This window comes from Falco biarmicus, chromosome 6, assembly GCF_023638135.1.
Source record: "Falco biarmicus isolate bFalBia1 chromosome 6, bFalBia1.pri, whole genome shotgun sequence".
Lineage (NCBI taxonomy): Eukaryota > Metazoa > Chordata > Aves > Falconiformes > Falconidae > Falco > Falco biarmicus.
In genome coordinates, this window is record NC_079293.1 from 84,391,032 (window position 1) to 84,404,129 (window position 13,098).

Here is a 13,098-nt window from a genome sequence, read left to right on the forward strand (position 1 = left end):
TATTCTGTTCTAGTAGTCTCACCACCAAAAGTGATAGAGTTGATAGGTATGACAAGTTTCCTTTTGAGAACCTCTAAACGAAATGCCTGTGCCATGCTATGGCTACCTTAATCAGGAAGTAAAAAAGCTTAGTACAAGGTGATAATGAAGTAAAAACCAATAACATTGTAGGGTTTTTATAGTAGAAATTTTATTTTTTGTAACAGAATTTCATAAATGTAAAATATATCCATATGTCAATGATTAATTTTACATTAAAATCTTGCTCTTGAAATGTTTTTTAAAATACATTTGAGGACAGAAGGTTGCCTAGAGAACAGCAACCCCCTACTATAAGCATGAAGTACTTTTTTTTAAAAAAAAAAAAAACACAAACCAGCCACCAATGTATTTAAATGTCTTACATTATTTGCATTTGTGTGCTATGCTAAGCCTTAAGCTGTGTTTTGGGAGTTATAGTGGTAGTCTTTTCCAGTTTGTTGAAATTGTTGAACCCTACCAGTCAATCTTGTGCTTCAAATTCACTCCCAAGCGACCAGCCCCTGGCAGGTTCATGGAGATTGTTTGCTTCTCTACACACTATAGTTTAAAATAAGTGTAATCTGGTAAAAAACTAGTCTTTTGTCAACCTTCCTATACCCTATACCCATGGTTTTTCACCTGCCAAATTCAAACAAATCTTATCTAAACAATTAAGATAAGCATTGAAGTACTCTCTATAGTCAAATCAGCAAACCTCTCAAAACTAGAACTGAAATACAATCTCTCTAAATTAAACAGTCTACAATGGCAATCATGTTTGTATTTAAACATTTTATTCTGAAAGGATTACAGCATTGGTCTCCGTATTTTTTCCTGCCTAGACAAGAAGGCGACATACTGAGTCAAACAAAATATATTTGTTCTCTAAGAACTGAACTTGCACACTTTTTATAAACAAAGTGTATAGGTGTATGAATTTAGGCTTCACATAATCAATATCTGCTGTCCTTAACATAGTAGACGACTGTTTGAAATGTACATAATGTAACTGTTTATATTAACTATGTATAGCTATATATAAAATCTAGTTATGTATTTTGTTGTATGTCTGTATATATAGTTTTATGTATGTAAAAAAGCTCTGTCAATACAATTTTATTGCTGTATATTAGGAATACAACATTAGGGAATAGGAATGCTAAGGACAAATGTCTAAGAAATTGAACTATGTTTATAAGAGAAGAATCTGTACAAAAAGTGATAGTAAAGATTCACTCTTTTGGATAAGGTCTCCTACTTCTGTTAAGGCAAATTTTGTAAATGCATAATCTTGCTGAATTGATTCTTATTTTATTGCTTCCCAGAAATGTGAGTGCATGTTCTTGAAGGTATTTAAAAATTGTAAGTCCTTTAAAAACAATCTGAAGCAACAGTTAAGCTTAATCCATGGCTGCTGCTTGGAAATTTTCTATACTGTTCTGGTTTCTTACACAAGCTTTAGATCAAGGTGAATTACTGCCACAGTAAAACTGTGTGCAAGCAATTCTAAAGTGCTGCTTCTTGCCTCTGATCCATGCCATACGTACTTGTGTTGAAGATCCAATCTCCGTTGTGTTTGTGCACTTATTTAAAGTATTTGCTAATAGATAAACATGCCACAAAGGTACTGAGGGCAAGCAGGTAGGTGGTAATATGAAATTTTTCTCATTCATGTTAACTCTACCCAGAGCAGCCATCCCCTATCTAACCATTATCAATAATTTTTTTTCTGTAGGTTGTGCAACTCCAGGTACTTATATTTTACATATTCTTTTATTTCACTTATTTTCTGAGAATCTTTAAAAACTACATAGTCATGATCCTTGTACGTTTTGCTGCAGCTTCCATTAGCACAGGGACATTTGGGTTTACCACTGTATTTTCCATATTTATGTAAACATAACTTTTATTTCAGAGGCCCATTTGGGATTTAACTTTCTGCATTAAGGGATTCACATTTCTATCATTTGAGATAAAAAAGAATCCCAAAGGAATAGCAGTAGTTGCCAATTTGTTGGAAGTATTACAGACAAGAACACATCCTCGTGCAGTGGGGCTGTTTTAGATGAACAATGCTAATAAGATGACATGGGGGGTGGGGTGGGTGGAGGGGAAGGGCAAAGGACAGTAATTTTTGAAGTTGTGGTTTACTATGTAACCAATAAAAATGGCAAGAAAAGACCTCACATTTTGCAGTTCGGTTGATTTTTAAATACAGATAATAAGTTGGATTTAAATCTGGGTTTACTTTGCAAGTAGCTTGATATTTCATCAAACTATAGTCTTTACAGCAGAAAAGGAAGCTGCTGTGCTTTGGTCTTCTAAGGCTTTCTTGGCTCTTTTGATGATGAGAATGTTGAGACACGTGGGGTTCTTTCTACTCCTGAATTGAGCAGTTCAGCTGTCAGTTGTTCCAAGGAACCTGATTAAATTGTCTCCACTGAGACTTTTTTTTTCCCTGGTTTGCTTATATTTGCATGTATACTGTTCTTGCATTTTCTTCCAGAGACGTCTGTCAGTGAAGGCTTCCATTCTGTATTGAGTGAACAAACAAACAAGTTTATTTGTTCTTTTTCTCTAATTTGTTGTCAGAAACATTTCATAAGCTGACCAGGCTATATACTGTCTGACTTGTGTTTCTTGTATCAGAGCTCTCCATTGCCTAAGGCTTTCTTTGCCCATATTTTCTAATGATGGTGGTTTTTGACCATTCAAAGTTTACTACCTGTATGGTATTCTTGGAGGGTTTTGTTTTTTTTTTTTCTTTTAATTAACTCAGAAGTAATCATCAAGGAAGTTAATATAATATGACGACACACTAACCTACTCATCTACTCATGTGCCTTTTCTTTTTTCTTCTGAATATCCTTTTTAGATATTTGAAAATTAATGTCTCATCAAATTTTCAAGTACAATTACTTAAAAACATCTATAAGGTTGAATGAATTTTAATGCTACAGTTGTGCGTCAAAATTTTGTAGTAATTTGGAGTGTCTATTTCTGTACAGCTTACGGGTCATATATAGTATAGATACAGGTTCTTAATAACAACAAAGTCCATTGTTGTTTTAAAACTGGTTAATGCCTTTTCTGTTTCTCTGACTCTTCAGCAATACTCCTGGGGTGTAGATGGCTTAACAGTTAACATAAAGTAGAATTACCTGGAGATGAAAGTTAGGAAAAAGTACCATGGAAGCTGAAACCTCTCATGATCCTGTAATTGTGCAGGTTAGTTGCAGATGGGCAGAACAGCTGTGAAACCCCCAGATCTGTGGCCCACACAGAACTGTGCGATACCATGATTTATCTGCTGTAGAAGTAGGAGGTCTTCCATTCAGGGAAGAAGAATCAGTCTGCCTTGGTAATTTGCTGAAGTGACTGTCTGTTGCTGCCATTTGACAGTGGAGATGTGAAGTCTTGCAGAGACTCTTGGTGCTCTTTTGAAGAAAGAGAGCAGATGTGAAAGTAAAGATGCAAATAAGTGCAGGAGGAAAAAGGGAATGACCTCTTGGAGTGATACTGCTTGGTTTTTGGAGAGTCATGGAGAAATCAGTTGTGGTCAGGTCAGTGTGAAGAACTGGGGTTTGCTCATTTACCTCCCTGAAGCATGGATCTGAGCACAGCAGGATTGGTTCAGAATTCTTTTTGCAAATGTTAGGTGGTTTTGCTTCAGTTACTGCTTCTTTCGGAGGAGTTAAACTGTAATCTGTTACCAATCCAGTAGGATTTGGAAATTGCTCTCAGTTTTTGGAGAGACAGCAGTGCTGCTAGGAGGGCTTGAGAAGAGGACACTCGCTTTTAGAGTCCAGAGACAGAAAAGCGTAGGAAGCATACTTGGAAAAGCAAGAGAAATGGACTGTGATTTGAAACCTGTCCTGGGAAAAGGGAAGACATAAGGCCAAGATTTGGACTGAATACCAGTCTTCTGATAGTCATCTATACGTGAGAACTGTGCTAATGAGACTTTTATGACATAAAAGACCGATCCACAGGATCGGTTTGATAATTCTTTTTCTTCTTCCTGAAATTCTACTCCGTGGGAAATTTTGAATTTTGGCCTTTTTATTTTAAAAGAAAATTCCTGAGTTTTGCACTTACAAACAGAACAGAGTTTCCAAGCACTGGGCAGCTGTAGGACTTTGTGTTTTCTGTAACAGTTTATGTGAGTGATACTCTTGGTGGATGTAGATTCACAGCTTCACGCGAGTGTAGGTTTGTTGTGTCTATACTGCCTATCAAATTTTAGTGGTAGATGGTATTTCAAATGCTTCTAGATATGTGAATAATCAACAGTAATGCTTACAATAATAATAATTAAAAAAAAAAACCAACAAGAAAACAAACCACACACATTTCCTTTTATAGTCTTCATGAGAATACACTGTGCATCCTCCAGCTTCCAGCTGGTGTGTTCTCATGCCTTTCTTCTTCAGGATTGTATTTGCTTGGCAAAAAAATTTGCTCCCATTGGTGGCCCGGTTGCATACTGTGCTTCCCTGGAAACATGTGGGTGGTGATTATTCATTGTGTTGATTTGATGTGGATTTTGTGTTGTTTATTTTTTAAATGATGTCTGTTCAAAATCAGCTTCTATGTATATAGGAGAAGGTCCATCTGTTCTCAGAGTTCAAGTACGCCTTTGAATGTAGCTGTGTGCTTTACACTAATCTTGCTTTTTTTTTAGCAGCAATATTCTCCTTCTCTCAGGTGAAGTGTCTTCTAAGGTGCCTAGGCAGACTTGCAAATTAATTGCTATTACTAAGAACAGTAAGTCTTTGTCTTTTTGCGTATATTTTATTGTCCTTTCAGTTTGAAACTAGTATCTAAATTGGGTTTGTTATTTTAAGTCTGCATAATTTATTTTTTGACTCAATTTATATTATAAAATGCATAATGGTATGGATACTCCTCTTCCATTCTGCTAAAACTTCTATATTCTGCAGCTGCATAAGAAAATCCCAGTGATACTCGTTGGAAAACAATTAGAGTATCAGGAAAGTTTAAGACAGATGAGAGATTCCTGAAGCCTTTATTTTGGCTCCAAATGCTTTGAAATCTCTTTCTCCTCCTCTGTCCTTGATAGTGTCAAGCAACACTTTGCAATTGTTCTTCAACCTCTCTCTTTACTGGGTGGATTTTCTGTAATCATCTGTTGACCAGTGCTTGCATTGGAAAACAAAAACCAAAGAAAAGTCGTTGTGTTGTAGTTCCTTTTATTTTCAGTTGTGCATAATTTTGTGTGTATCTGGACGTACTTGGTTCAAATTTGATTTGATCACATCTGTATATGTGTGTATATATACACAATTATATACATGTACATTGAGTAATTTTAAAGTATTGGGGCTTTAAACTGGTGCTGGCTTGCTGGTTTTATTTGTGACAACAGGAATGTAGGAAAACAGTAGAACTATGAAAACTTTGAGGTAAGAACTAAATGCCTGAGTCTGATGTGATTAAAACAAAGTTGTTTCTATTAGAGTAAAAGCCTTCAGATATTCTTCGCTGCTGTTTTATGAGTGTATCAGAAAGGCTGGATGATACATTGGCTATTAAAGGTCCCTTCATAGTAGTCAAGACCAGGAAACAACAATGTCAACTGTGAAACAAAAAAAAAATCACTTTCTAAAATAGTGACATGGGTAGAAATATGCAGTGTCTGCAAGACTGTTATAAACCCTTCTCCAGATGTTTGCATCGAAGTATAATGGAATTGTAGCATTAAGTCAGGATATTTTCATAGAGCATATTAGTTTTTCTATATTTTGCATTGTTATTTTGCCACTGCTTATGGAATCCTTCAGTTAGATATTTGTGTAGTCATGCTGATTGTTGAGAGGGGGCATGTTTAGCTAGTAAGGTTGGCTGCAGAAGGAAACATCATTGTTTTTATTGGGTCAAATTGTCTAGATAATGGAATTAAATATGCAACAGTTAAGACTTATTTTGCCAACTATCATTTTCTGCATGACAGTGCTGCAGTACCACCAAGGAACAGCTCATCTCCTGATTCCTCAGAGTAGGGGGAGCAAACCTATGGTGAACACTGAAAAATCCCAGCAGGATGCTAGGGCGCTATTTATGAAGACATATGTCTTCAGATGAAATATATAGAAATCTATTTGTCTTGGGAGGAGGGGTATTTGAAACATATATACTAATTTCTCCAAGTTCTTGTCTCGGAGTGATTTGTTTTAAGCAGCTCCCTGAAGTATGTACACTCTTCTGCATACCTGTTTTGTTGAAAGTACACAGACCTGGCACCATCGTGTTTGCCAGGCGTTCTCTTATCTCCCGCAAGCATTCAAACAAAAGTGTTCTATTGCTCCCTGAGTAATCCGTGGGTGATCTTAACATTGAGCAAAAGTCAGCGCAGGAACTTATGTTATATTTCTTAATGCAGGGGCAGACAGTCTCTGGAAGGAAGGGGAGGGGTTGGAGCGGGGAGAAGTCAGCCACAACTCAAAATAAATAGTTGGAGGGTTGGGAATGTGTTCATATATGAAACCATTGCGTAAGTGTAAGAATGCTGAAACACAGTGATAATACAAATGGAGTTTCATAATATATCCTGGTTTTAATAAAGTTGTTTGTATATAGGCTTTGACATACGTGTTTTCTTGAAATAAAACTGCCAAACCAATATAGATCCGCTTTCTATTTGCATGTTAATTTGAGTTTCCAGTTCTACAAGGCAGATCTGGCATGTTTTTAAGCATGCAGATAGTCCTATTGAGCAACAGGGATTATTAAATACAACATATGTTACAGTACCTTGTTGAGGGGGCATCTTTAAGTCTCTGTTGCAACAATTATTATACTTGGGGCAGGGGGAGGAGTTTTAAAATATCCCAAATAATTAGTAGCAGATTTTTTGCATGTGCCCTTTCCCCCAAAACAAAACAAAAACCATGTTGCTTCCTAAACTGTTAACTTTGATATTGCCATTATCTTTAAGATTCTCTTGATTTCTGGTAAAGGGAAAAATGGAAAAAATCCCTATTTTTTAATATTACTTCCAAAACCTAAAAAAAATTCCTAATTATTTTTTGTTTCAGTCCTAAAAGTCAGCCTTGTGCCGCGCCTAGAGATACGGTGTAGCCTGCTTAGTTTAATCAAGATGAACACTTCTTTGTTTATAATTTTCTTATACTGTAACTGAAACTATGTCTCAGGCATGGAAAGGGGAAACATGATGAGTCCCAGACTCAGAGTGGTATCTCTAAATGCTTTAGAGCAATCGGAAACCCATGGGCTTGAATTATACTGTCTGTAGTCTTTCGGTGTATACACAGGATGTCTCTGTGACAGTTAAGGACATGGATTTATAGGACATAAAGTGACCTAGTGCTGGGTTTCTATCACTGATCAATGTTGCACTTTATAGATTAATCTTGCCTAGGGATTTATTCCACCTATTGTACCAGTGTACATGCAGAGCCCATTTTAAAAAAGGGTACAAATCAATGAAGTGCAAAATAGGATACAGACCAGTATGGTGCAATTAAAAATGATTCATTACCATCAGATATGTTCTAATGCAACGTTCTGCATTTCTGTAAAGATTTGAAAACTGGGTGAGGAATGTTGGATTTATCTGCCTTTTAAATGAATGCTCAGTGTACTTGCAAAAAATATGTAAGAGGAAGACTGAAAAGTATTATCTTTAAAATAATTTGTTGTATTAGCTGAGAACAATTCTTCACTAATTTTCACAAATATTTCCTGTGCCTCATGAGGTGTTCCTAATAGAAGAGGGGAGTCAGGGTTGTGTTCCTAAAAGTGTGCCACTTTTTTTTTTTTGTCCAGGTTAGGTAGGTGGAAATCACTGTCTCGTCACTGTCTCTGTGCTGTTGAACTGGCTTTTTGATGCTGAAAAAATACAGTATGTGTGTGGCACTAGAATTGGTTGGGAACAGGAAAGGCATATTTTGTATCTGTACTAAACGTGTCGGCTTAGTGCATAGAAGACTTGACCCTTGTCAGGTGTTTTGAAGTTAACTAGCTGACTTATGGATTAATCAGTTTAACACTGAAGCCAACCAGTGACAGGAATGAGCTTTGTGTTGTGAGTGTGTGTGTGTGGCCGTGGTGCAGATTTACAAATTTTTATAATGCTTTCAGTTGGACCATGAAAGTCTGATGTAAAGCTTATCTCTGATCTCTGGCTACGGCCATACTCGTGGGATCCTGTTTGTGTGTTTGGGGGGAGGGAGGTGAATTCTTTAACGCTTGACACCTGGCTCTACCAGGTTTCTAGCCCATAGTCTTAGGAACAGCACTATTCAAGGCATTAATAAAGCTAAACCCCTTAAGCTGTATGACCAGTAGGTCATAAAAACGATTGCTGGGTATTGGGCTCAGTCTTTATTTTGCAGCTGGATTATCATCCTGACAACTAATTCTTTTGTCTTTTTTTTATAGCTGTTGTGAACTTGGACAACACTGTGGTTGACCTAGAGACCCTTCAAGCCCTATATGAGAATGTGAGTACTCAGAGAAAGTCCATATAATGTAGGAATACTGAGGCCCGTGTGAAGATATTTTTGTTTTGCATCAGCAATGTTCAGAAAGCTTGTAGAACATGTCCTATTTTGAAGTGACTTTATTTTCCCCAAAGCAACCAAAATACTAAGCATTTAATATGTATTAACTGCCGTTGTGTGTTTTATATAGTGCATATATTTTTATGTTACGCAATCAACTTCTAAATTACTAAACAGAAATTGGTTTTACTCCTTTCTTTTTGTCTTGGGTGGGGCAGTCTTTGATCAATAGATACCAGACCTCGCACTCCAGGTCTTTGGCTTTGTTTTGCAATTTCATTAATATGACAATGCTGTTAAATTAAAAAGAAATATGTTTTAGAAACAGTTATCATTCCATTTGTGGAACTGTAGCTTTTCATTATTATTATTTCGGGATTTCTTCAAAATTAATTTTAACTCTTCGAAAGGAAAAGGATTACTCTAAGTCAAAGTAATAAAAAGCAGTATAAACTGCCGGAGGCTTCAGAAATATCTGGTACTAATCATCAGAGAGTGTTTGACCACTAGGTATACAAAATCAGGGATTCAGAATATACTTAGGCACAGTCTAAAGCTTTACAAAGCCAGTCACATGCAAAATTCAAAAAAGTAGATCTCAGAAGCATGTTTCTGCCTTCAGCTGCAGCCAGTGAGTGTTACCCTTTCTCTGAGCACGTTGCCTGAATGCATGAAGGTCTGGCTGGGCACCTCTGGAACGAGCAAAGAGACTTTCTGTTGACCCTCCAAAGAACCTGAAAACATGAAACAAAACTGTGCGCCACAGAATGGCATTGAAGGCCAACCTATGCTTTTGTATTGGATTTTATTTCCCTGATAAAGTTTTGAAAATATATTAATTACTTTTATACCTTTCAGATTTTTGGGTTTTAGACTCTAGTTTTTTACAGCCTACATTGCAATTATTTGTTGATGTATGAAATTTCTCATAAATAATCCACTTTGGTGTCTGAAGAGAGAAATAGTGAACTCTCATCTGCTTTATAGAAAATCCAAAAAGCTAAACAAAACTAAAACCAGAAATCTGACAAGAACTAGGGAGCAATTCTACTCATACCTTATCCCTGAAGAATTAACTTGCTCAACACTGCTTAGGAAGGTAATGGTCAAATGGGAAACCTATTCTAACTACCCCCAAATCTTTAAAGACTTCTTGCCCTTATAGCGTAGCTTTTCTTGTTTGGCCTGTATTATTTTCATTTTACATTATTTTAAAACTGCTTATTTACACAGCACAGCTATATCCCATTCCATACATTCCTTAGCATGTAAAAAAATTAATTTTATATATTACACATGAGTGATTTTGAGAGACTGTGTGGTGAGAAGTACAGAATAGATATTGCCCTCATGATCAGTTTTGCATCCTTTCCTCTTTTATATTGCATAAGACATTTTTTATTTTGGTTATAAAAAATAGTCCTCCCATGTGGCTAATGTACTAATAGGATATTTTTCAAATGTTTTTTTAATGTCATCTCCAATATGCTTCAGAGTTCCAGTATAATAGATTACCTGTAAATTTGCAGTTTGTTGAAGTAACCAAATGCCATTGTGTTCCTTTTGTCATTACCTTCACTAATTACAGGAAATGCTAGGAAATATTGTCCTGATTAAGGAAAATATCATATGTTAATCTTAGGCAAGACTCAAAAAGTTGGAATGACTACAATATATTTCTTTGCTTTGAATAGAAGACACATCAGCCCGATTTTATCACTATAATTGCTTGGGTACAAGACAGAAAGAAAACCAACAAGCTCCCAGCAAACAAACAACCAAACAACAAAATAAAAACCCCAGTTTATTTGGATGGTATCATAAGGGGGCCTGAATTTTAATTCTGGATCTTCTGTTTGATAGAGCTGTATCTTGAAAGATGCATTTTTTAAAATTGAAAGTAAAAACAGAAAGTAAAATTCAGTCTTTGGTCAAAATATTTCCTTCCCTTGGCAGCTTGACTAATTATAACAATATTGTTCAATAAAAAAGTGTAAGCAGTGGGTGGTACCAGAAAGCCTGGCACGTTTGACTCCTCCCTTATTTCTCAGCCTCATCCTGTGTTGTAATTGGGGATAATTTTGCCTCATGTGGCTACTTTGTAGCCATTAATTTTTATTTCTCAGGGTTTGTTTATGTATTGGATTGGGATTATTTTTTTTTTCTGGATATTTAAATACCGCTGCACTAGTTCTCGGCCTTTCTATTTGATCTGTATGGAACATATGGTAGCATTTGGTTTACAATCTTCCCTCAGAATGTAATCACTTTTTCTGATTGCATATGTCTGGCATGGTGCTTTCCCTTCTTAAATGTGAATGAAATTTGGGCAGTCTCCAAACCTAAACACACCCTAATTTCAAAAGCCACAGTCCCGAGGGCTCAATTCCTGTTTACTGAGGAATTAAAGTCTTGTTAAACCACAAAGTTACTGTATACATCTTAGTGAGTTTTTATAAACAAAGAAACCCACACCCCATCAAAGACCCAAGCCCTCGATAATTTACCAGTATTAAGAGGTATTGCATCAAGTGAGGACTTTGTTACTGCAGCTTTGTGTAGTGCAGTCACGTAGTTCTTATGCATGATTGTGTAGTTTGCTTTATAAAATGTTGTTTAAATATGTATTGATAATCAACTATGTTTTAAGATCTAGACAATTTTAATAAGAGGGTCTTAATAGATGAAACTAGGTGTGGAATGCTTACTTTAATTGTGCTTTTACAAACTCTAATAGCAATGCCTTCAGGTGGCAGCTGTAATTAGAGAGGGAGAAGGTAGATAAAATTCAGTGGAGTTGACAATTTGCTCTATGTGGTTAGGCCATATTGGTTGTGATGAGAAAGTTACTTTTTTGCAAATAAGTGAATGTTTACTTTGAAAACAGCATCCTAGCAGCTGAGATTGTAACTAAAGTATCACAAACAAGATAAGCCTTTTCCTGCTTCCGTCTTTACTATATTGTGAAAATAACTATTTAAAAAATGGATCAAAAATTGTATCAAAGGATTATCTTTGATCTGTGCATTTGCCCTTTTCAAATCTTGTTACATCACAAAATGAAATGTATATACTTTCTTAATTTGACTACTGGTAAATTGACTACCCTGTCTCTTATCTTTTAAAGACTTGGGTCAATGCTTTCAAAAACCTCAAAATTCCATTTGCAAGTGAAAGGCACCCAGAAGTCTGAAGTGCATGCCTCTGCCCTGCCACTGAAATACAAACATTCTCCTCAATTATTCCTCGTGGGGGTATTTTTGTTTGGCTGTTGTTTGTTTTGTTTTGTTTTGTTTTAAAAAAGGCATTTACAATGCAATGTCTTAATATGTTTTCTGCAAAGACTATAGATTGTACCTGACTTCTGACACATGACCCAGCTTCACAGGGTTATGATAATTGTTATTAACCTGTGTATCTCTGTATATCCTTGTTGTTGCAGTTATTTTTGACAACATTCTTTAGACAAGTCAGTTGATGTTTTTGAAGGATGTAACATTGACTTTGAAAATCAAATTGACAAAAAAAAAAAAAAAAATTCCACATCAAAATTAAAAAAATGTACATGTATTTCAACTGATCTAAACTCAGAGCTAAGGTTCTGTTGCAAGGGAAAAAAAACTAACCAGGAAATCTAAGATTTATGTTGTGAAATGGAAAAAATAGATCTTATGAACTTTGATAAGACAAAATATAGAGTAAGTTTATACTCTGACAAAAGTAGGAAAGAGTTAAAGTAAAGCAGTATATTTTTTTGCAGTAATTTCTATCAGATTAATGCCGTTTGATTTTTAGATATAGTTAGTATAAAATTCTGGTATGTTATGCTATTTTGTTCCATTTAGGATTCTATATAATAGCTAAAATTCAAGGAAATAAATGTCAGTGACATTCAAAGAGGTACTAATGCCATCAGATTAATGACTTTTCTGAGAATTATCTATTGAATGTGTTCTTCCTTGACACAAAGGCTGAGGGCAATATAAAAGTTTGTGTGGGGTTTTTTTATTATTATTTTTTTAATTATCTGTCTGCAAGTTAGAGAATAGATATATATTAACCGTAAAGTTAACTAGTAACAATTCTGAGAAATATTTTAAAATAATACCTGTGCAGAAAGCGTGCCAGCCTTATTCCTTGTGTATCGTGATTTAAAATACACATAAATCAGAATTTTGGATACCAGAGCCAAAACTAGTTGCTTGAAACTTGGGTTTGATTCTGAACTTGCACCACATACTCGGACCTCTCAATTTGGGTGAAGAGTGAACCATATTTCCTGAGTTTTGCTCAGGCCCACCCATGAGTGGATCGTGCTTAGCCTTTGTATCTTTGCCAGTTGTTATTTCTTTGCATACACAATCTGAGAATAATGGCTTAAATAAGAAATAGTGAGTCTGCCTAACATTTTGCCTGTGGGATTTGGTGGAGAAACATTAACAGCTTGAATATGGGCGTATATAATACAGTGCTGTGATAAGCCCTCTAATACTTCACTGTGTGCACAAGGCCAGAAGAGAGAGTGCTCTCG

The 13,098-nt window shown here is 35.7% G+C and overlaps 1 protein-coding gene across 1 annotated transcript in view; it reads left to right on the forward strand.

The window, feature by feature from the left end:
* The window catches only part of FMN2 (formin 2), a 162,400-nt gene that overhangs the window by 83,535 nt on the left and 65,767 nt on the right, over positions 1 to 13,098 (forward strand). Inside the window, exon 8 of the mRNA XM_056344580.1 lies at positions 8,446 to 8,507. Within this exon, the coding sequence (XP_056200555.1) occupies positions 8,446 to 8,507 (62 nt within the window). The remainder of the gene's footprint in view (positions 1 to 8,445; positions 8,508 to 13,098) is intronic.